This window comes from Danio rerio, chromosome 2, assembly GCF_049306965.1.
Source record: "Danio rerio strain Tuebingen ecotype United States chromosome 2, GRCz12tu, whole genome shotgun sequence".
Lineage (NCBI taxonomy): Eukaryota > Metazoa > Chordata > Actinopteri > Cypriniformes > Danionidae > Danio > Danio rerio.
Window position 1 is genome coordinate 36,402,064 of NC_133177.1, and position 24,042 is coordinate 36,426,105.

Here is a 24,042-nt window from a genome sequence, read left to right on the forward strand (position 1 = left end):
TCAAAGCCCCACGAACTTGGAAACAAAGAGTCGCTGTCATTTCTGGAAGAGAATCGCCATCAAGACCAAGCTGTGGATTACTTCAGAAGAGCATTATCCAGAGGATAATAATGTGTGGAACGGCCATAAATGAGGTTGGTGTCGTGATCTCTTTATATTCGAGTGCGCATTAGCTTGGGCAACCTGAAAATATGCATATTTTGTTTGATTCAGACATTTAAAAATGAAACTTTTGAGACAGTTGTTGTTTAATTTTTTTGGGGGGTTAAAATATGTCATGTAATTGTAAGCATGGCAAAAGGTTTTGGAAAATTTGATATTTCTTCATTCAAACAGAATGCCCGAGCATACTGCCGGAGTTCAAATGTTGCTCAGAGTTTGTCCAGATAGTAGATATTATAGCGAAATATTTTACAGTGTTTGCTTGTCCTTTATGGCATAATAAATTAAAACAGAAGTAAAATAACATTCATTACAAGATGATACAAAAAGCCTAAATTGTTTTGCTTTTTTAAGTTGAAAAAAAAAAAACTATTTTCCATATATATATAATCATTGAATATATGAATCATTGATATATATAATATCATTGAAGATCCAAATAATTGTATAAAAAGCTTGTCTCGTCTCGTTCTCGTGAAACCAATCTCCTGTCTCATCTCGTCTCATGAAGTAAGCCTCTCATCACACCCTTAGTGAATATAGATAATATATTTTGGTGCATTTGAACACCACACATATTTATTTATTAAACACATATTTATTAAAGTAATATTTTAGTCACCTAAAATCTTTAGAAATGGAAAGATAATGCAATTAAATTCAAGTAATGTAATGCAAAAATAAGTACAAACTACATTTTTACCCTCTTTTTTATTTTATTTATACTGGATTTTTATTATATTTTATTTTGATAATATTTTCCCTAACGTATAAATTTGGACAATTTTTGGACTTTTATAGTAAGCTATTTTGTCAGATTAACTCCAGATTTGGCTTCAGTACTGACATATAATATTGTACAAACATAATATTGTAAAGCATCCTACAGAAAATATTAATTTAAAAGAGAGATTTGTGAAGGGTGTACTCATACACGTTGAGCACTGTATAATATATATTTGTATGAAAGTGCAAAAACGTAATTCAGCGTTTAGCATGTTGGAAAACATATGATTTAGGGCTGGGCGGTTAATTGTAAAGTAATCAAAATCGACATTCAGAACTTATAATCGATCATATTTTTCTAGGTCAATTTTTTTATTACTTTACTCTACCGAGTCACGTGTCACGTGACCCCCCCTGAACTGAAAAATGTTCAGCACTTTGCAGCCAGATCTGATCTCTATGGCTTTATTTCATGACCGCAGTATTACAAGTTGAGAGCACATTCGTGTAATGCCAGTGTGTGAATCTTTTTGCTCGCGTGCTGATTTCCTCTCTTCATGCACAAAACTTATTGCACACTATCAAACATACGGCCCTGATTTATTTTTTTTTTATAAGAAAAAAGTGACTTAGTTTTAGGCAATGTGTGTTTTAATTTCAGTTGTTCATGTTGATGTCAGCGCAGTAAATAATTATAGATAGTAGATAGTGTGTTTCCTTAAATTTTTTATTCAAAAAACTCTGACTTGTAATGTGTGAGCGTATTTACTGTACAAAACTTGTCTGTGAGGGAAAAAGTAAATAAATAAATAAATAAAACAGTTGTATCATTAATTGAGTTAAAAAATTAAGTTAAAATGTACAATTAATTGAGATTTTGAGGACAAATCGCAGAGCCCTAATATGATTAATAGCATATGATTATATTTATTTTAATGTTGCTTCTTAGTTTACATTATTGAAATCAGAAAAATAATGTCAGTTTTCATGTTTCAGATTTTGTTTGACTGTTTTAGATTATTTTACATTATTTAAAATTATTTTAATCCATCATGTGGCCTTTGTTGTGAGAATCTAATGGATATCAGCCCCACTAATCTAAATCAAATGTGTTTATATTAAACACTAAAATCCTGATTAACACTGCACAGATTAAACTGACTTCTCTCAATAGTCCAATAATCTAATAAGAATACACAACCTATGCCAGAGGACCTGTTTAATTACTTTACCATCAGATGTAATGCTACATGACAGCACACATACAGGTCTACAAGAACATTATGCCCTGCTTTGGCACTGCCAATAATGTGCCTGCGATTTAAGCAGCCCAGTTCCATGTGACAAGCTTCCAGTGACTTCCAGGTAATTTGTCTGATGTAATTACACTGACATAATCACATCCAGTCAGAACATACTGTACAAGATGCTCAACATATGTACACTATTACATTTAGCACAAGGAGATCGCACAGTAGGACTAGACCTGTGAAGAATGTCATCTATATGTATCTATCTAGACAGTGTACTTTAGAAAGTGTGTTAAATTTGTGTTTTTGTTATTTTTGTTTGTTTGCTTGGAATATACAGTAAATGTCTGAGAAGATCAGTCTGACACTGTGTTTGGCTGCAGAGGTGGAAAACATTTTGCACCAATCATCTCTAGAGCTCACAGAACGAGTTCAGCATGATTTTACGCATATACTGTACAGTGTAAAAATGCTCTGTGATCCATTATAAAAATATATGCTCATATGATGGTTGTTTATGCATGAGTATACATTTCCCAGCAGCACATTTTACACCACACTACTGTTCATGTTGATGTGCAGTTATATAAGCAAGCAGAGTAAATTTTATGAAATTGTGGTGCTGTTTACAATTAAATATTGTTATTAAACCATACTTGTTATTTTTTTCTGTACTTAGGCTGAGGGAACTAAATTAACATGTTAATATTAAAATCTTAAGGTAAATGACTGATACCTCAAAAAAAAAAAAAAAAAAAAAAGCTGAGAAATTATGAGACTTTTTGACCTGGATATGATGAAAGGAGAGAGAACAAAACACTGAATGACAGATATCAGTCAAATCTAGAGGCCAGTCACTTTACCAACCACATAAAAAACACCCTAAGCATTATATTAGAAGCATCTTAGTTTTGCTATTTTTACCTACAATTTAAACTACTATTAACTATTAAACATTAGTGAAAATGAGTTGAAATATAACAAAATAAAGAAATTTGTCCTTTCCTAGATGGGTGGCACGTCGGCCCGGTGGTTAGCAGTTGCTTTACACCAAGACCGTCTCTGGTTCTAGTCCTTACCAAGCCGGTTGACATTCCTGTGTGGAGTTTACACATTCTCCCCGTGCGCAAGTGGGTTTCCCCCAGGTTCCCCAGTTTCGTCTCAACGTTCAAATTCATGCAACTTAAGTTAATTGACTAATCCAAATTGGCACCATAGACATGCACCTAGTAAGTTGTTATCTCTTAAGAGCAATCACTCAATGATTAGCAACTACAGCAGGGAAGTTCTCGACTGTTCTCGAAATTCTACCTGAGCTCAGGGCTCTCTCCCAGTACAGCATGCCAAACAAGCTTTATAATTAATCATCAGCTTAATTCACAGCAAGTGTGAACTCTTGAAATATTATAAAAGCGTAGCAATCTCATTCACAAAAGTAGAAACCATTCTAGATTTATTTACTGTATAGATTTGCTCTAGTTTTTTAGTGCAACAAAAAGAGAATTGAAAAGCAGCACCAAGGTTAAAACACTAATGGCTCGTTTTCACTGAGTGGTACGGTATGGTACGCTTTTATGGCTGTTTCCATTGTCAAAAGGTCCGTAAAGGTGAACCGTACAGTACCATTCTTTTGGTACCCTTTGCAAAGGGTACCTAGAATATCAAAAGTGTACCAAAAGGCAGAGTTAGATTTGCAGCTGAATGCTATTGGTTTAAAGAGATACGTAACTCGCTCCAGCAACAAGCCAGCAGAATGAAAACGAAGAAACCGGCATTTTTAAAAACACAGCCGAGACATCACACCGTAATAATATATACATATAATATCAAGCCATGGTTGACCTGAGCTCAAACAAACCTTGCTGTCCTCTTGATGAACAGCCACAAAGCCAAGTAGAACAAAATCTGCCATGTCCTGTTTTTGTTTTACGAGGCCTTCTAAAAGTGCAAGCGGTTTCACTTTCTCCAGATAGCTTGTGATCTCGCATCTATATTTGAAATATTGAACTTCTTGAGCTGATGATAATAACGTGCGTGTGATTATTAAAGTGCTTCTGACATCCAATCCTTTCAGAAATGAATAAACGTTAGAGTGAATCATGAAAACGACTAAATGTACAGTATGCTGTGTGTAGTTTTTCTGTAATTGGTAACATATCGGAGACTGTAAGGGTTTGTACAGTATGTGTTCATATATGTTGAATTTATAACGGTAATTGTAATTTATAAATGCAGACGTTACAGTAGGCTATTTTAATTATTGATCTGGCGTTATAATCAAATCATGTTCATGGAAGGGTTAGTCATGAACATTTATACACAAGTATTTTTGTGTATAAAGCCTCTGTTTGGTGAGAAGTGCTTCTCATATGATATATGAACATTCAGCTTTGACATTTTCTCAAGTGAGAATAACGTTGACTGAAACTTTCTGTCATACGCCATGTCCACCATTGGTACCTTTTTGGCAGTGGAAACACAAGCCTCATAAAGGTGACCCATACCAGCCCATACTGTACCACTCAGTGGAAACAGGCCATAATATACTGCACCATAACAATGGACTAACTTGCATTATGAAAACACAACGTGGTTTTTTTTTTATTTTGCGATGCTTATTTACCCATATAAAAAGGAATTTAAAACCTGATCTGACTTAAAACACTGTAGAAACCACAAAAGAAAAGTGCTTCACATATGAAAAACAAGCGCTCAGAGGCATTGTTTTGTACATTCCTCCTCTCTTCAGATCCAGAATCATAGCATGTTATTAAAGTAATCCTGAAATCGATGTTGCAATCAAAACCAGTAATTAACGTCAAAATAAGCCCTTACCTGCAAGGCCTGCACATCTTTTCTCAAAGCTTCAGATTCTTCAGTCAGGACTGACCTGTCAGGCAAACAAAGCCCTCTTTTAGAAAGCCAGCATATGCATAAGTTTGAATCAACAGTCACAAAGTGTAAGTCTCTCAGAAAATATTTTAAAAAGGGGCCAGGTGGAAGTAAAATGGTGTTTTCTCGAAACTCTCTTATGGGAAATTGTAACTTTTTGATTTAGTGGCTAATTCATATGAAAATTACATATTCATTAGCAGATTTTTGCAAGATTTGCTCATTCTTTTTTAGTTTTTTTTTTTTTTTTGTAGGAACGAAATCATATGAGTTTATACAAATTAGCCACTTTTCCACCAATACTGTAGGTAAAACACTTTTAAAAAATACTTTTTCTAGCAAGATCAGGTTGGTATTGACAGGGATGTCATAAAACAACCTTTTTTAGAGAAAATTTCTTTAAAGAATCTTTTTTTTAAAATCTATTTTTTAAATGAAAACTTTTTTAAAACTAAATTAAACTATTTTTCAAAAAAATAATAATAAAAAAGAATAATAAACTAAACAAAAAGTACATTTACATGGACACCAATAATCCTATTTTAGTACTATTAAGACAATACTTTTCGCTGCATTTTGTAACAGGATAGTCTGTAATAGTAGACCTGCCTTATGAAATACTGAGATTTTTTTTCTCCACACGGTGTGCGGTATCAAATTCCATTAAAACAACACTCTTCCAGCAGTTCATACTCACACCCAATACCTCAGTTTGTCATTAGGGCATGCAAGGAATGTTCCTAAATGAAAGTGAAAGTGCCAAACAGCTAAAGTCGACAAATTAAAAAAGAAACATCCGAAATTTCATGGAACTCCAGAGAAAATGTGGATAGCGTAGTGACGCAATGACGTTAATTTAATCATGTGATATAACATGTAAACCGGGATCATGAAAAAAAAAAAAAAAAAAAAAAAAAAAGCAACTCATGTAAACTCCTTAATCATATTATTGTCTTATTCAGATTAAGACAAATCATTTCATTACTGATGTCCATGTAAATGTGGTCAATGTAGGCCAGGGGTCACTAACCCTTAGCTACCTTCCTGCAGATTTAGGTTGCAACCCTAACCAAACACACCTGTCTGTAATTATCAAGTGCTGCTTCAGGTGTGTTTGATCAGGGTTGGAGCTGAATTCTGCAGAAACAGGGTTGGTGACCCCTGATATAGACCAACATAGGACCTCTATTTTTAAGAGAGTGATCAAACTAACAAAAAAGCATACAGTATAACAGCCCACTTTCAAAGTTGTTTTCCAATTTCCGAGAAACAAGAGTCTTATTGACGTACTTCATACAAACGTTTTTAAACATGTATCTAGTATAGTAGTATACAAGTATACAAGATAAAAAAAAAAAAAAAACTTAAACTAGACTCTGCCTGCACCATGAACTCTTTGTCAGATCAGTGGAGAAGTAAAACTGACCTACTTCTCCTCGGTTACATAACTACTGTAGTCACTTAAAAACTCTGCTTTTCTTTTAAGGCAGAGGAATCTTACATATGTCTGTGTCTGGGATTCATTTGCTCACAATGAGCTCTTTTGTTCTGACGGTGCAATAGATCGAGCTGCAATCTGTCCCGCTGAGCACGAGTCTGACTGTTTGCATTCCTCTTGCTGGCGGAGAATACAGAGGAGGAGAGGTGGAAAGCGTGTGTGCATGTGTGTGAGAGAGAGGTAAAGGGGCCCAGCCAGGGGGACGAAAGATTGAAGACAAGAGTTCTGGACGGCTAGACTAAAAGAGAAGGGCTAAAAGAGAGAGAAGGAGAGGAAATCCCTTACTATGGTGCACTTGAAAAAGAAAAAAAAGTCAACTGAAAACAGAATTTCCATGCATTAGGATTGGAAGGAACATACTGTAGGTGTAACATAGACTAATAAACCTAAAGTGATGTATATTGGCCAGTCGCATGTAAATAAAACTGCTCAGTTTTTTGTAATAATCAGACAATGATTTAAATAACTAATTATCAAATGTTTAAATCTCATCATTTATAACTCATTGACTTCCACCAGTTCCACAATTTGCCATATTCTGTGCATACTTGAAACATAAAATATGGCAAAATGTGGAACTAGCGGAAGTATATATATTCAAATATTCTCACCGGCCACTTTATTAGGTACACCTAACTAGTACCGGGTTGGACCCCCTTTTGCCTTCAGAACTGCCTTAATCCTTTGTGACATCGATTCAACAAGTTACTAGAAATATTCCTCAGAGATTCTGAGCCATATTGACATATTGCTATATTGATAGCATCTTGCAGTTAATGCAGATTTGTTGGCTGCACATCCATGACACGAATCTTTCACCACATCCCTTCTAAGGCTATTTGATGAAATGATTTGGGCTTCATGACATGGCACATTGCTGGAAGTAGCCATCAGATGATGGGTACACTGTGGTCATAAAGGGATGGATACTGGTACTAATGGGCCCAAAGTGTGGCAAGAAAATGTCTCCCACACTATTACGTCACCACCAGCAGCTTGAACATTGAACCATTGATACAAGGCAGAATGGATCCATGTTTTCAGTGTTGATACCAAATTCTGACTCTACCATCCGAATGTCACAGCAGAAATTAAGACTCATCAGACAAGGCACCGTTTTTCCAATCATCTATTGTCAAATTTTGGTGAGCCTGAGCGAATTGTAGCCTCAGTTTCCTGTTCTTAGCTGACAGGAGTGGCACCCGGTGTGGTCATCTGCTGCTGTAGCCCAACCACCTCAAGGTTGGACGTGTTGTACATTCAGAGATGCTCTTCTGCATACCAGTCTGACCATTCTCCTCTGACCTCTGGCATCAACAAAGCATTTGCGCACACAGAACTGCCGCTCACTGGATATTTTCTGTTTTTAGGACCATTCTCTGTAAACCCTAGATATGGTTGTACGTGAAAATCCCAGTAGATCAGCAATTTCTGAAATACTCAGACCAGGCTGTCTGGCACCAACAACCATGTCATGTTCAAAGTCACCTAAATCACCTTTCTTCTTCATTCTGATATTTGGTTTGAACTGCAGCTGATCGTCTTGGCCATGTCTACATGCCTAAATGCATTGAGTTGCTGCCATGTGATTGGCTGATTAGAATTTTGCATTAATGAGCAGTTGGACAGGTGTACTTCATAAAGTGGCCAGTGAGTGTATAAAAGATTAATAAATTAAATGAAAAAAATATAAAATGATAAAATGATAAAATTAATAGATAACATTTCATAATGATCTGATTTATGCAGATCTTTAGCAAATAATAAAAAAGAAGAAAATAGACACACATCCAATCACATTTTTTACGTAAATATTAAATTATGCCATTTTTGAGTGCATTTGTGAAAGACTGGCAAATATGCCAATAAAATGATTTATTTTTATTAAAACTATAGGATAGCTAAAACATTCAAATGTTTTTAAGCATTTTAGTACCAACTAAGCAAGAAAAAGGCAGCAAGGAGTCACAATTTGGTGATAAAAATACGTCCTTAAAACCCTTACAAGAAACCAGGCTTAGTCTGGGAACCAGTTCTCCTCAGTCCTTAATAAAGGATCACAGTATGATATTGATCGCCATTCAGGTAAAAGCTCTTTAAATACAGAGAAACCAGTTCAGTTCAAGTGTTTAAACATCTGACTGTTAAAAAACTCCCTAAAAATCTTAAAGTAAGTATAATCCTAGATGAAAGCAGTTGTGGAAAGAGAAGAAAGTGATTCAGTTCAACACTGTTCTTAAAACCTGGAGTAAAAATACTTGAGTAATTCTGTGGGAATTTGTATTCAGAGACAATTAAAATGTAATACTTATACATTTTGAGCACATTTCTGAAGCAGAAACTACACTTTTTATAAACAATAACAATTTTTATAAACAATAGCAATTGTTTATTGCTTACAATTTTATAAAAAGTGCGATTATATGTTCTTCGATCTAATGCACATTAAATATGGAAAGAGTGTCACACTTGCATTGTCAATGGTTACTGTATGCACTTGAAAGATGGTTTTGACCTTTTCCATTGTATTTCTTTTGTTTTCTCCCTTTAAACGAACCTTTGTGTGTCCATCTGAAAAATTACTTTATTATATTTACATTACTTTGCATTACACAATAATTAAATATGTTAATATTAAAAAAATCTAATGTCTTGTTTTAGTTTTGCTATACTTTTATCTTTTATGCCTAATTACATTTCTACTTTTACCCAAGTATATTTTTATTCATGTGAACTTTTAATTGAGTTTAATTAAGTTCCCCCAGTGTCTGTACTTTTACTTTTCACACCCCTGCTCATAAACACCACATCTTCACAAGCGTGCGCATATGTGGTCTGCATCTACATGTGGAGCAATGAGAGGAGATTTGTACCCTAAGGAGATTGTTTTCTACGATATTAACTTCCCTGCGCAACAGGATCTGCAAATGGACAGTCTCGCTGGCTAAAAAGTCATTACTCTATGTACATTGCCTCAGGTGTAAACAAATGATTCCAATATTATCTGCATGATAAAAAAGTAATTGCGTTCGCTATATGCACAGAATTAGATCTGACATTTCACTGTGCTGTTCCTATTTTCACAATATGCTTAAAGCAATACTCGGTTATAATAACTTTTATGTGTACTTTGGATAACTTCTATTTGGAAGTGAGCACTTGAAATGAGCACTACGAAGGGTACAGTGAATATACTAATTGTAAAAGGTAAAGGCTGAAAATTGAGTGTTGGTATTTTAGTTGACGATGTTTATGGTTAAAGCACCACCCAGTGGCCAAAATCTGTAGGCACATTCACTCCCGCTGTGGTGGTGGCGAGCATGGTGGCAGAGGGAACATATTGAAGTGTTAACATCTGTAGCTGTTCAGACTGGTTGATACGTGTCAAATATACACAGCTGATTAATGTTTTACAATTTAAGCTACATTTTATATATGAATATATTATATAAAATATAAAATATTATAAATACAAAATATTTATACTTCAAATAAACATTATATAAACTTTTAATCATATGATTTATGAAGATTGGAATAAAGACTCCTAAAAAATCTGTAAATTGCAAAACATTTGCATGAAATATTCACATCGATAAGGGTTAATTTAAACTATAATATTATTTTACAATATTACCGTTTATAATTCATTTTTAATCACATACAGTTGAAGTCAGAATTATTAGCCCTCCTTTTTATTTATTTTTATTTATTTTTTATTATTTCCCAAATGATGTTTAACAGAGCAAGGAAGTTTTAACAGTATGTCTGATAATATTATTTATTCTGGGGAAAGTCTTATTTGATTTATTTCAGCTAGAATAAAAGCAGTTTTTAATTTTTTAAAAGCCATTTTAAGGACAACATTATTAGCCCCTTTAAGCTATATTTTGTTACGATAGTCTACAGAACAAACCATCGTTATACAATAACTTGCCTAATTACCCTAACCTAGTTAACCTTATTAACCTAGTTAAGCCTTTAAATGTCCCTTTAAGCTGTATAGAAGTGTCTTGAAAAATATATAATAAAATAATATTTACTGTCATCATGACAAAGATAAAATAAATCAGTTATTAGAGATAAGTTATTAAAACTATCATGTTCAGAAATCTGTTGAAAAAAAATCTTCTCGCCGTTTAACAGATATTAGGGAAAATATTCAACAGGGTGGCTAATAATTCAAGGAGGCTAATAATTCTGACTTCAACTGTAAGTGCAGCCTTGGTAAGCATAAAGATTTCTTTCAAAAATATTTCGCTGACCCCAATTTTTTGAATGATAGCCTTTAAAATTTCTTTTATAAAAATTATTTTTTCAATTATTGTTTGTTTTTCAGGATATCATTCAGCAAAAAATTGTGATGTGAAAATATAAGCATGTACAATATTATTCATACTTAATTAATGCTAGTAAATAAATGACCTAACATGAACTAATGGACTTTTATTCAATAGTGCTACCAAAGAGAGCTTTGTCAAATGATTTGTGTGTTCACTTTTCACTTTCCCCAAATTTCTCTTCAAGTGTGCAATAATTACTGACTAATAAAAAAGAGCTTACCTGAGATGGGCCACTACCTCATCGATATGGGTGATGTTCAACTTGTGTCTTAAGGCCTTGATTTCCTCCTCACAGCTGGAGTGAGATGAGAAGCTGGAGACTGACCTGAGACAGGAGCATTATTCAGCACTTATTAACCCAATCAATATGACCAGCTTACTTCATGTGGACATACAGTCACATAATAAAACTTTCCACAACATTTACCTGCTTCCAGTCTCGCTCAAGCTTGATGGGGGTCTGGAAGGTGATTTCCTTTCACGCCAGGTGCCTGGACTTCTCTGTCTTTTTGTGTTGCCCAGTGCATAACTTACCACACTGGGACTGTATTGGGAAATGACCTCCTCTTCATCTCTGAAACACACATGGGGACTGATGACGCCCTGAGAATAACATAAGCTTCACGTGTAAAAGAAAGGCATGTGAAATACACCAGAGACACACAAGGAACACACTTGGAACACATGGAGAACAAATTGAAAGTGCAACCCAGATGAAACAAATGCAGAATACAGAAAGTGCATGGAAATGTATGGAACATGAAATGTGTGATATGGAACATTTCATGTTTTACATGTAAAACATGGAACGTGAAATGTAAAAATGTAAAATGTAACAAATTACATATTTATTACACATAAAAATGTTCTAAACCCTTACGAAGTGAAGTATTTTTATAAACTAATTTTAAGAGGATCACATGCTTATGATTGACCAGTGCTGGTCCCGCATTGGCTAACGCATGATTCACCAATTGGATGATTCCTAACTCATTATAAATAACCAGAGTTCCTTAACTCAGTCATCTTCAGCTTGAAGAATCCCCCCTTCCACCCCTACTCCTCCTTTCTTTTCATTGACAGGGCAGCACGGCGGCCCAGTGGTTAGCACTGTTGCCTCACAGCAAGAACATCACTGGACCAAGTCTCTAACAGGCCAGTTGACGTTTCTGTGCGCAACTTCCCCTGGGTTCTCTGGTTGCATTCCACAGTCCAAAAACTTGCAACATAGGTCACTTGACCAATCCAAATTAGCACCATAGAGAGCTCTTAATCAGTGATATTTCTCTGTAGCAATCCCTAATTTGTCATTAGCCATAGCATGAGAGTTAGCAAGGCAGTTCCTGAGACCTACCTAAGCTCAAACTCCCCTCTCTCCCTGCAAAGGGGAGGGAACCCTGGGCTCGAGGATCTTAGTCCCAAGAGGTATTCAAGTAGTATACTTACAAGGATACTACTAACACATAGCTGTTAATATGTGAAGCATACTTTATTAAAATACTTTATTACTTATATATACTTAAATGAACTTGAAGCAAACTTCTTTTTCATAAGGGAAACTACATTGTGGTGTGTTCACATGAGTTTCATGTGCATTTAAAAAGTGATTTTAATATGTGAAGCTCATGTGGATGTTCTGTAAGGGTGAGAATGAGAGAAAGGTGAAAGTGGTTTCACTGATTTTCAAGTAGGGCTACCTGGAAACATGTTTGCTTGTGCCTTGTTCAGCTTAATTAAGAAAAAGTGTTGCTTTTTTCTTTTAAGATTTCTTTCTCAAGAAACATGTGAAAGACAAATTAGGCCAGGTGTCTCATAAAAAAAAGCTATTTGTAGAATCCATTTCCCTTTACTTTTTTCTTATTTAAAGTTGCAGTTCATAAGCTGCAGTACATTATTTACTTTTATTTGGTGAAAAATTATCCAAAATCAATTTCTGAACAAGTATATAACCCATGCTTTTTACCTTAATCAAATTTAGACTATAACAATGTTTTAATTTCAATCGTACTAGTAGGTTTTCACAGAAAATACAAACTTGCAGCCATTAGTCTTCACAAACATTATGTCATAAATAAATTAAAATAAAGTTCAAAATATTAATTTGCATAATTTAATAAACATGCTCTGATTTCCCACACAGTCCACAGACATGCGCTAAGTGAATTAAATAAACTAAACTGGCCATAGTGTGTACGTAAACAAGTGTGTATGGGTGTTTCCCAGTACCGGGTTGCGGCTGGAAAACTGTGTAAAACATGTGTTGAAATAGTTGGAGTTTCATTCCGCTGTCGAGACCTCTGAAATAGAGACTAGTCCTAAGGAAAATGAATGAATGAATGAATGAATGAATGAATGTGCAATACGATCTCACCTCACTCATCTCACATGTCTTTTATTTGTTCAGACGACAATACTTCTAAGTTGTAAAATCTGTCATTGTGAAGTACAGCATCCACCACATTGTATTGATTGACAGCTACTCATACTTTTTAAAATTTTAAATTAGAGGACCCAAATGTGATGCACAACCTACATAAAGATGACCAGATTCCGAGCAGAAATGGTGACAAAAATGCAAAACCTATGGACAGCAACTTTATTGAATATTCTGAGTTATTTTTAATAATACAAGAGTAACTTTTTTTGCAATGGTGTTAGCGATGGAGTACTTGAGCTTTACCGATGGAGCTATCGAGATGCCTTAGGCAAATAAAGTTGGCAAACACTGATCCCTCTAGCTTCACTTATCTAAAAGAGCTCTGAGTTTTCTTGGAAGCATCAAGCATTATTTATTCAAGACCCCACAGTTCCAGCACCAAACTAATAATATAGCAAACTTTTTTGGAGAAAGTCAGGCAAATCAATCATACACATATAAAATAAACCTTGGCGTCTAGCCCTTAAAAAACAAGACAGTAAACAGTAAACAGAACTACTGAATGCATTGTATTATAAGAAAAGAGTTGTGTGTAAAATGCCCTGAGGAAAAAAAAAAATATGTACAGCACTATTTACAAGTTTGGAGTTACTTATGCTCACCAAGGCTACATAAACTTAGCAAAAATGCAGTGAATAACCAGCAATATTGTGAAAAACGCATTACTAATTTAAATAACGCTTTTATGTTTTGTTATATTTTTCATTCAAAAGCTACATTTTCACTAAACATCATTCAAAGTGTAATATATAGGTACTTAAAATAACACCTTATATCATAACTGCCAACATTTGTCTCTGAAAATGCGGAAGATCCCATTCGAGGGTGAGGTGTCTGTATAACACTGTTGAGAACCGGGTTAGTAACTGTACTGTGGTTTCACTAACTGTACTATAGAGCGGGTTTCAGGGGATTGGATATTTTACAAAACTTGGTGACCCGAGGGTGTTACAGGCTGTACCAAAAAGCAGAGGACTGTAAAAAAGCTGTGAAATTACGAGAGATTTCTGGAAGAAATAACAAAACGGGAGGGCAGCGGGAAATGGGGCTGGAATATGGGAGTCTCCTGCAAAACAAGAATGTTGGCAGGTATGCCTTATACAGTATATGTTAACCATTCGTATAACTATTGACCAACCATTTACGTTACTAAAAGCAATATTGCAATGAATAAGTAAATATTTGCTAGATCTTTTTTTAATAACAAAATAACCACACAAGAAAAAAGACAGCCTTTAGAAACCAGCAGTAAAGAAAGCATCTGATCATGGTAATATAGATATGTTGGCCCAAGCTGTGCAATTCACTGACATTTTGAAATATAAGATAATTAATAGGACGTAATAATATCAATAAGTTCATAAGAGTTTAAGATTTAAAAAGTATATTCGAGACTATAGACTGTAGATCAGAATATGTACAGTATGAGTAAGAATTTTTTATTTATTTATTTTTTGTAGTTGGGTAGAATTGTATCTTAGATTTGTCCTAACTTTTATAGCAGCAACCATGTTGTAGCCATTTGTTAAAATGTTTTTTTTTTCTCATTAATTTACACACAACATCCCATTTTGACAAAAAAATGTATTGTTGACATTTTTGCAGATTTATAAAAAGAAAAAAAAACTGAAATATCACATAGTCCTAAGTATTCAGACCCATTGCTGTTACACCCATATATTTAACTCATCTGCTGTCCATCCTTGAAATGGTTCTACACCCTCATTTGAGTCTAGCTGTGTTTGATTATACTGATTAGGAAAGCCACACACCTGTATATATACTGTAAGACCTAACAGCTCACAATGCAGCTCTTTGTAACTTACAATGTAATACTTATACTGTAGCTCTTTCTGCATTCTCATGAATTGTATAAGCATTTGTTTCATAGAAAGAGTGAGGGATGAAGGCTCTCAGGAGTGCACATAAACACCATATCTTTTTTATTTTCCATTAATTTTTTTTTCCAGTGCCCTTCACATAAAAGTCGGTCTGGAGGCTTTCATAACCTAATAAGTCATTGAAAGTCGTGTTTTTTATTGTTATTAATTCCTTAAAACAATGTAAATAAATTTTCATTTATCTTCTTTTTGGCTTAGCCCCTTAATTATTCGGGGGTACAAGGTTATAATAGTTCCCCTCCAGTCATCATCGCTGTTGCTCCGTGACAAAAACAATGGCTGGACATGACACCAGCACAGTGACAACATTAAATACGACCCGAGCAGACACTTACAAGTATTAATTAGACACATTTGTACCCAACAATGGTTTTTATTTCTGTATTAGTGATCCTGATCACGAATGAATCCTTCCTTTTAACCAGATCTTTAAAGTGAACCAGTTGAACTATTTCACCTAATCGAACTGAATCATTTGAAATTATTCGCGTCTCCAGTAATTGCTTATTCACAAGCTACTTACTTTTAAACATGCCTGATAACCGCCTCTTACTCGAAACAAACCAATAATTACTAAGTTATTCAGTTATTAGAACAGTACACAGAAATCAGATTTGAGAAGCCATGAACGGCTTAACCGTAATACTGCGCAAGCCTGCTGTGACTGAACTAAACTTGAACAACTGCGGGTAAACTAAGGTTATAAATGAGAGGGTCTGGCGAAATGAAGTATATTTCATTACAGAAATTCGTCATGGAATTTTAATGAGTGAATCATGCTTCAGTTGTGTTGCAAAACGTAATTGTAAGAAACTTTTCAGAAAATTGTGATTTTTAACTGACTGAAATTATGGTTGCTGACTACATAATTTTTAATCCAAACTTGGGAAGATCTGGTTTGCGTTGAAAATCTGAACTTCCCGTTACTACTGCATATCTAACCTCAAACGCAAATGAAACTCTGAAATGAAACTAATACTGAAACAAAAAATAAATAAATAAAAAATAGAAACTAATAAAAAATAATAATAATAATAATAATAATAGAAACTAATAAAAACACCCAAAACAAGAATTACAGACTCTGACGTGCTGTATGGTCAAACATCTGCAGCGCAAAGTAAACAGATTTACTTCAAAAAGTCATACAGTACGCTAATGAAATAAATAATTTTACAAAGATGAAAACTAAGGGTGTTTTAGCAAAATTTTAGTTAGTTTCAGTTAGTTTTGTATGTACACAATACAGTTTTATTTAGTTCTAGTTTTTTTTTTTACTCTCATTTTTATTTTTATTTCAGTAATGAAAATGATTTTATTGAACCACTGACTTATATATTTTATGCAGCGGATGCCCTTCCAGCTGCAACCCATCACTGGATACATCCATACACTCCTGCATTCACCAACACACAGTACAGACAATTTAGCTTACCCAATTCAAATCCAATTATACCGCATGTCTTTGAACTTGTAGGGGAAATCAGAGCACCTGGAGGAAACCCACGCGAACATGGGGAGAATATGCAAACTCAGCACAGAAATGCCAACTGACCCAGTCAAGGCTCAAACCAACTTCTTGCTGTACCACCACGCCGTCTCGTAAATTATTAAATAATATCTTTAAAATATAATAAAACCCAAATGATGATGTGTTCAGTGCAAAAATAAAACAGTCCTCTCTGTGCTTGCTGAGAGCATGAGAGAGGATAAAGGCAAAGCACAACAATGGAGAAAAGGTCTTTCATCCGCAGCCAAGATTTCTAATCATAAATCAAGCTTGGACTTGATGTTACAATCCATGAACACCTCTTTGAAATTTCATTGAAAATACACAACAAAGGTTTGCATCTTAATTGAAGCTTAAACCGATAACAATTGAGGACTGACAGCCACCATTAACCAGTTCCATTATAAACAAGCCAGACTTTCCTTTAAACTATTAATACAAACATATGAGGCAGAACAGCTACATTGCAGGAACCTTGAATAGCCAGAAATACAACAAAGATAAAGCAAGCAGATGGTCCTTTTTCAATTCCAGACCGTAAATCCATGTATCACTTTCAGTCCATCTTCCTCCCTTTCTTCTTTAGCACTGACAGGATACAGTTTACATGTTTGGGGGACTTTTGTAGCCTGATGAAAAGAGTTAACAAGCTTCTCTGACTGAATGCGTGCAATACAAGCAAAGGTCTGACGCCCATCTCTGCTCAGCTCAGCTCATATAGAAGAGATGTACTGACAGGAACAGAGGCTACATTGTGAGCCCAGATCGGTAAGCAGCTTAGCAGTGTTCACAGAGGAAGGAGGAGCTCCGTTCCTGCCAACAAAGATGGCACAGAGGAGCCGCCACATCAAAAAGAGAAGAAAAGAAAATCCCTTGGTGTATGTGGGCAAAAAAGGAGGCCCTTTCAAAACGCCCCTCCATCTGCATTGATAAATTACCTGCATGTGAAATACGCTGCGCCCACAATTTTCTCTACCCAGCCTTCCTGTGCCGATTGTTGTGGTATCACCCTCCAGAGATTTAAGAACCCTCTTTTTGGTCGGCTTTTAAAGTCTCAGACGCTTGCGGTTCACACATGAACTGAGTTTCTCTCTCAATGCCCATTGAACGGAGGACTTGCATAAAGAAACAGGTGCAGCTTGATTCCGTACAGCCCCAACAAATCATGCAGACAAGGTCTTAGACCACACAGGAGGGAGGGGAGGCCAAAGAGGGGGGAAAGTGACTCTAACTAGATCCATTAAATCAATCCCTTTCTAAAGCTTCCTTGCCCATGTTACGGCTCTAAAAACAGCATTGAGTCAATAGTTTCCTGCTTTGGCCAGCATCAGGTACCGGGAAAGCTCCAAAACTGGAGCAAAATGAAAGGGAAGTAAAGGGGATTTGCCCTCAAAGCAGATCAGCAGTTAAACAATGTTGTGGAAGTCAGTAACAAGCAAAATAAAAACTGAAATTGATGCAAAGTTTTGATTTGTCCACCTGTCGAGTTTTGGAGATGTATGCATCACCATATGAGGCATAGGAATAGACCACACTTCGTTATTATTGTTCTTATTATTTGATTGTTGGAAATTAGAGCTGAATTTATAAATAGATTTGAAACAAATTTTTGTGCTTAACAAATTAAACAAAAAATGTAGGCTAATGGATGCATCCATGCAACCTTTTTATGGGGCATAAGAATAGGACATGTGTTTGTATATAACTTAGTTTTTTTACCACACTTTAAAATCATTGTTAATGTATTTGTTTGCTGGAAATTGGAACTGAATTTAGAAATGGTTTTCAAACAAATCTTTGCACTTAACAAATGAAATTAGGTGTGTAGATGGATGTTTTCATTGGAGTGAGTTTCCACTTTTTCCTTACTTCACAAAAGTAGAAGAAAAAAGTAAAGTTAAAAGAAAGTAAACAGGCCAAATAGAGGATGATCATTCTTTATCATTGCTCCCTAATGGTAACACAGATTTCACTCAGTATTCATTCATTTATTCATTCCCTCATTCATTCATTCATTCATTCATTCATTCATTCATTCATTCATTCATTTTCTTTTAGGCTTAGTCCCTTTATTATTCTGGGGTCACCACAGCGGAATGAACCGCCAGCTTATCCAGCATATGTTTTTACTCTGTGGATGCCCTTCCAGCCGCAACCCATCTTTGAGTAACATCCATAAACACCTATTCACACTCATACACCATGGACAATCCAGCCCACCCAATTCACCTGCACCACATGTCTTTGGATTGTGGGAGAAAACGGAGCACCCAGAGGAAACCCTTGTGAATGCAGAGAGAGCATGCAGACTCCCCACAGAAACAGGAACTGACCCAGCCGAGGCTCGAACCAGTGACCTTCTACCTGTGAGACGACAGCACTACCTACTGCACCACTGCATCACTTTCGCTCAGCATATAAATGCATAATAATCTCACATTTTAAATTCAAAGTCTGTAAACGGCAAGTAACTTATCTTACACTTTAAAATGCCTTTGAAAAATGGCACTGATGTAAGCTACATCTTTAAATTCCAGAGTATACCTTATTCTTCATATACAAGCAGGAGCAGCCATTATAATGTTTTTGGCTCAAAACATCCGGTCTCATTCACTTCCATTGATTTTTTTTAACATTAAAAACAGATTGTTATGCTGCTTGATGCAAACAGATATTTTCTTATAATACATATTTTTTTATAATACTTTACAAGTAGTTTGACCTTTTTCTGCCGTTAATTATTCCTAGAAATTTCTCCCATAGTCAACTGAATCAGAAGTTCTAAAACATTCAGAAAAATAGAGGGCACTTCAATAAAGTCAATAAAGGTGAAATGTATTTCACAGAATAATACTCACTACTCATTACTCATGGTTTATATTAGAAGGGCTTTGTTTTACTCATACTTTGAGTATTTGGAACAGATAATTTTACTGTACCTGCACTAATTTTTTTTTTTTTTGACAAGAAATTGTACTTTTAATTGAGTATGATGTTTATCAGTTCTCTTTCCACCATGGTCTAAGAGTAAGACTTTAGGAAATGCAAAAAAGGTTCAACATTTAGGATTAGCATAGAAAAATGTTAAGTATTAAACCGTAAAACAAGACCTAGTGTTAACATTCTTTCCACTCTCTGAAAGGTTGCTGAGAGAAAATCGTCTCTCTGGTACCTGTAAATATCGTCCTCCCACTTCATTGTTATATTAGACAAGCAGCCACAATAAGTCTGTGTAGTAACAAAGAACCCTTATAGAGAAGTCACTAGGCAACAAATTGAAATGTTATCATAAATTGCTCCAAATTTAAAGGCAAACAGAATATCACCTGTCAAATCAAACAAAGCATTGTCATTACTGCTGACGTAACTAATTCACTTTATTTTACTAAAACAACCCTTTTGTTGTGTGCTGCTCTAAGCTTTAAAGGTCAATGATTTATCAGCAAGCATTCTTTAAAACAATGCTATTTTACTGAAGCAAAGTGCTGACCTTTAAACTCAACCCTAGTCAGCTGAAAAGAATACTTGGCATCTCCATTAAGGCCATTTCATTCATTCATCAAGTAAGGGAAAGCAACTTGTACATGGGACCCACATGGGATCTTAAGATGGCCCATTTCAGTTAGAATCTATAAAAATTTTTTTTAAATCAATTTAATTTATTCCGAACCAGTTTCTTTCTTCTGCTGAGCATGAAATAAGATATTTTATAGAATATGGGAAACTTCTAGCCATTGACTTCTATAGTATTTTTTTCCTATATGGAGTATATACTATAGTAAATATACTATATACTATAGTATATGGCTATACTATAAAGTCAACTTTTTCAAATGAAATGAGTGTATTTAACTTAAAATTTACTGAAAGTTAATTCTACTCATTTAAAAAGAGTTTTAAAACTCAGTGTTGAAGGTAATGAGTTAAATTTCTCATTACTTTAACTTAAATGGAGTAAGTTCAAACAACACACATAGATTAGTTTTTGTCTCAAATGGTTTATTGCAACCGGTTTCCTCAAATGATTTGAGTTACCTTAACTTTTTGGGTTTTACAGTGTACCAGTGTCCAACATTCTTCAAAATATTTATGATGAAAAAAGAGATTTAAGAACCACTTAAGGGTCAGCACATAAACACAATTTCATTTTTTGAGAGAACTATCACTTTAATGTAGTTCAATAAAGCAGCATTTGAAATGTACAACTGAAAGCTAAAATATGTTATCAACTTTTTGTTAATTGTACAAATGTATTAATTTGTCAATATCAGTTAATATTTTCTTGTGCGTGCTCACCCTTTGAAAAACTCATGTGATCATCTATATCATTTAAAGTTAAATGGTTAGTTCACCCAAAAATAAAAATTCTGTAATTTATTAACTCTTATGTCGTTCCAAAACCATACAATTGTTGTATGAAGATGTTTTTTAAACAGATTTGAAATATTTCTGTCCCTCACTTTTGGGGGCCTTTTAACATCAGAATAATTAGGCCTTAATTGGCCTTAACAGATTAATTAATTAACAGATTTATTGTACCAGTGTATTATAATATCTGTATTTTTTATCTGTCATTTGCATTAAATAATAATAACTCCTTACATTTATTTAGCACTGCTCTGGGCACTCAACCACTTTACAGTTTTTGGAAAGAATCTCCTCAACCACTACCAGTATGCAGCATCCACCTGAATGACACGACAGCAGCCAGGGACATACCCTTACTCTTTTCGAAGGACATCCTAGGATTTTTAATGACCACAAAGAGTCAGGACCTTGGTTTAACATCTCATCTGAAGGATGGTGCTGCTGACAGTATAGAGTCCCCATCACTATACTGGGGCGTTAGGACTCGCACAGACTGCAGGAGGAGCACCCCCTGCTGCTTTACACACACATATCATAATGAGGACATTTTGTACTTTATCTAGATTAGACAATGTTGCAATCGCAATTTAGTGAAAATAGCATACTAATAAATATTTATGGTGCATTTGCTTTCCACAAGGTTCATGCACATTTTTACTACTAAAATTCCATGACTTTTTCATGGTTTTTCCAAAACCTTTAAGTAAGTTTTCATTACCTAAAGTTCCATGCAATGTCTATGCGTGGTAAAAAAAACAAAAAAAAAAAACAATGCATGTTTAAATTTATTACACCATATCATAAAACATGCAACAATCAATTTAGTTTCAATTTATATTTATATGTTTGCCCAGAGATGATCCGCTGCGCAAAAACATATGCTGGATAAGTTGGCGGTTCATTCCGCTGTGGTGACCCCATATTCATAAAGGGACTAAGCTGAAAATAAAATGAATGAATGAATGCAAAATTAATTTAGATAATTATTACACAGCACTAATAATGTAAGAGTATGTGATTGGCCAAGGACAGAAAATAAGTAAATAACCTATTAAGTACAGATATCTGTTTTCCATGACTTTTCCAAAAACTTTGTGGGTTTTTCCAAAACCTTTCCTGGCAAATGCCATGTCAAAATCCTATGACTTTTCCAGGTTTTCCATGATCATATGAACCCTGTTTACAGTTTTTGGGGAAACTCTCCCCAACCACCACCCGTATGCAGCATCTACCTGTATGACACAACAGCAGCTGGGGACATACCTTTACTCTTTTTACCTCAGTTTAGCATCTCATCTGAAGGTTGGTGCTTACTGACAGTATATAGAGGCCCCATCCTTTTACAGGCGCATTAGGACCAGTACAGACCGCAGGATGAGCACCCTCTGCTGGTCTCACTAACACCTCTGCCAGAAGCAACACGTGGTCTCTCATCCAGATTCTAACCAGGCTCAGCCCTGCTTAGTTTCAGTGGGCAACCATGTGAAAGCTACAGAGAGCTAACTACAAGCTTAGCATTTACAGCAGATGATTCTATTCAAAGTATCTCACAAGCAAGTGTCAGTATAACATATTGTGCTATCTGTATGGCTTGATGTCTGTCAATGTAAAAGTGGTGCATATCGGTAACATTACAATGCTGTAACTTCCTCACCTGCCCTGTCTGGCTGCTTTCTCCCTCAGAGTGAGCAGCAACAATTGAATCTCTGCTTTTAGCAACTCTTTAAGAGCTGGAGGGTCAGCCAGAGGAAACACAGGGGCTTCTGGCCTGCTGCCCCGCTCTGAGAAATGCAGCTCCTGCCAAATCTTCTCCCACATCTCCACCTAGAACAGGTCAACAGAGGAAAGCGTTACACAGTGCTTTTTGGCTCAGCTTTCCAAATACATGTCACAAGCTGCACTACATCTTGAGAAATACAGCCATATGGTTAACATCCCATGATCACAAGTGTCTCAAATTTATGTTAGATAACTGCAAGTGTGTGTTAAAACATGAAAGTTTTAGAGGATATCAGAAAAGAAAAATCCATGTGTTATTCTCATGTGAGGTGAAAAGCTGGAGAGGGAAATGAAAGCTTGTCACGGCACTGGCAAACAATGTCTGCACTCTATTACCAATCTCCACACCTGTCTTGAGACTTTCAAGTTTCCCTCGGACTCTGAAAATACACTTCAAAGCTTGTCTAAGGCAATGCAAGACAGAGTAAAACCAGCTCCTGGAGAATTCTGATCCTGCTGTGCCTGCATGAAACCAACTTCAATCCTAAATAACTCGGTAGAATACAGGCCAGCTTCTTCTTATTCACTTCCACTGCGGCTTGTGCAGAACCAGGGGTTTATGATGCGCATAGACATTTCTGTGAGGATGCAGGATTAAATCAGTAGGTGAGCTAAATATTACTTCTAATACAAGTATTTTCTTGTACACTGCATCTTGTATATTTTTTTACTGAACACATGTTATAAGAGACAGGCTCAAAAGCAAATGAGAGATAGGAAGAGAGGACAAGTTGTTGAGAAATGAATCTCAGTATTTTAAAGTTTATTAAAAAACTCGGCTGGGCAAAAAAGCAAATAAAAAAGTCCAAAAATGTTAAAAATGTTCACTATTTATTTTACTGACGCTAAGGTGGAAAAGAAAACTAAAAGCAAATGTTGTCATATACTGTAGTTACTATTCTGATGAGAATCTTTAAAAATTTTAATGTAAAATGTTATCGTAAATTCATTATAGATATATATGTATTAGATATCTGACCTTAAATGTTTACAAAATTAAATTAAATTTTATCATTATTTTATTTCATTTTTTCATAACTATCACTAATCATTTTAACTCTAAAATGACGTTACCTTAAAAAAACCCATAAATACCTAGCAAATAATTAATTAATAATTTGCTAATTATTAATAATTATTAGCAAATCTAAAATTAAATATCATTTTAACTGTACA

General features: G+C 35.1%; 1 protein-coding gene across 6 annotated transcripts in view; it reads right to left on the bottom strand.

The window, feature by feature from the left end:
* The window catches only part of ccdc24 (coiled-coil domain containing 24), a 36,997-nt gene that overhangs the window by 11,437 nt on the left and 1,518 nt on the right, over window positions 1–24,042 (bottom strand). For 3 of the 6 annotated variants that reach the window (XR_012387290.1, XM_005163498.6, NM_001326378.1), the window contains 4 exons: window positions 22,742–22,911; window positions 11,299–11,445; window positions 11,092–11,196; window positions 4,974–5,028 (listed from right to left, as the gene is read on the bottom strand). Coding sequence is in view for 4 of the 6 variants with exons in the window: in XM_005163498.6 (XP_005163555.1) it covers window positions 4,974–5,028; window positions 11,092–11,196; window positions 11,299–11,445; window positions 22,742–22,911 (477 nt within the window). In the remaining 2 variants the exon portion in view is untranslated. Of the gene's footprint in view, window positions 1–4,973; window positions 5,029–11,091; window positions 11,197–11,298; window positions 11,446–17,255; window positions 17,533–17,657; window positions 17,887–22,741; window positions 22,912–23,214; window positions 23,445–24,042 lie in introns of those variants that run through there. The other 3 variants (XR_012387293.1, XM_073916972.1, XM_073916983.1) reach the window with 2 other exon arrangements.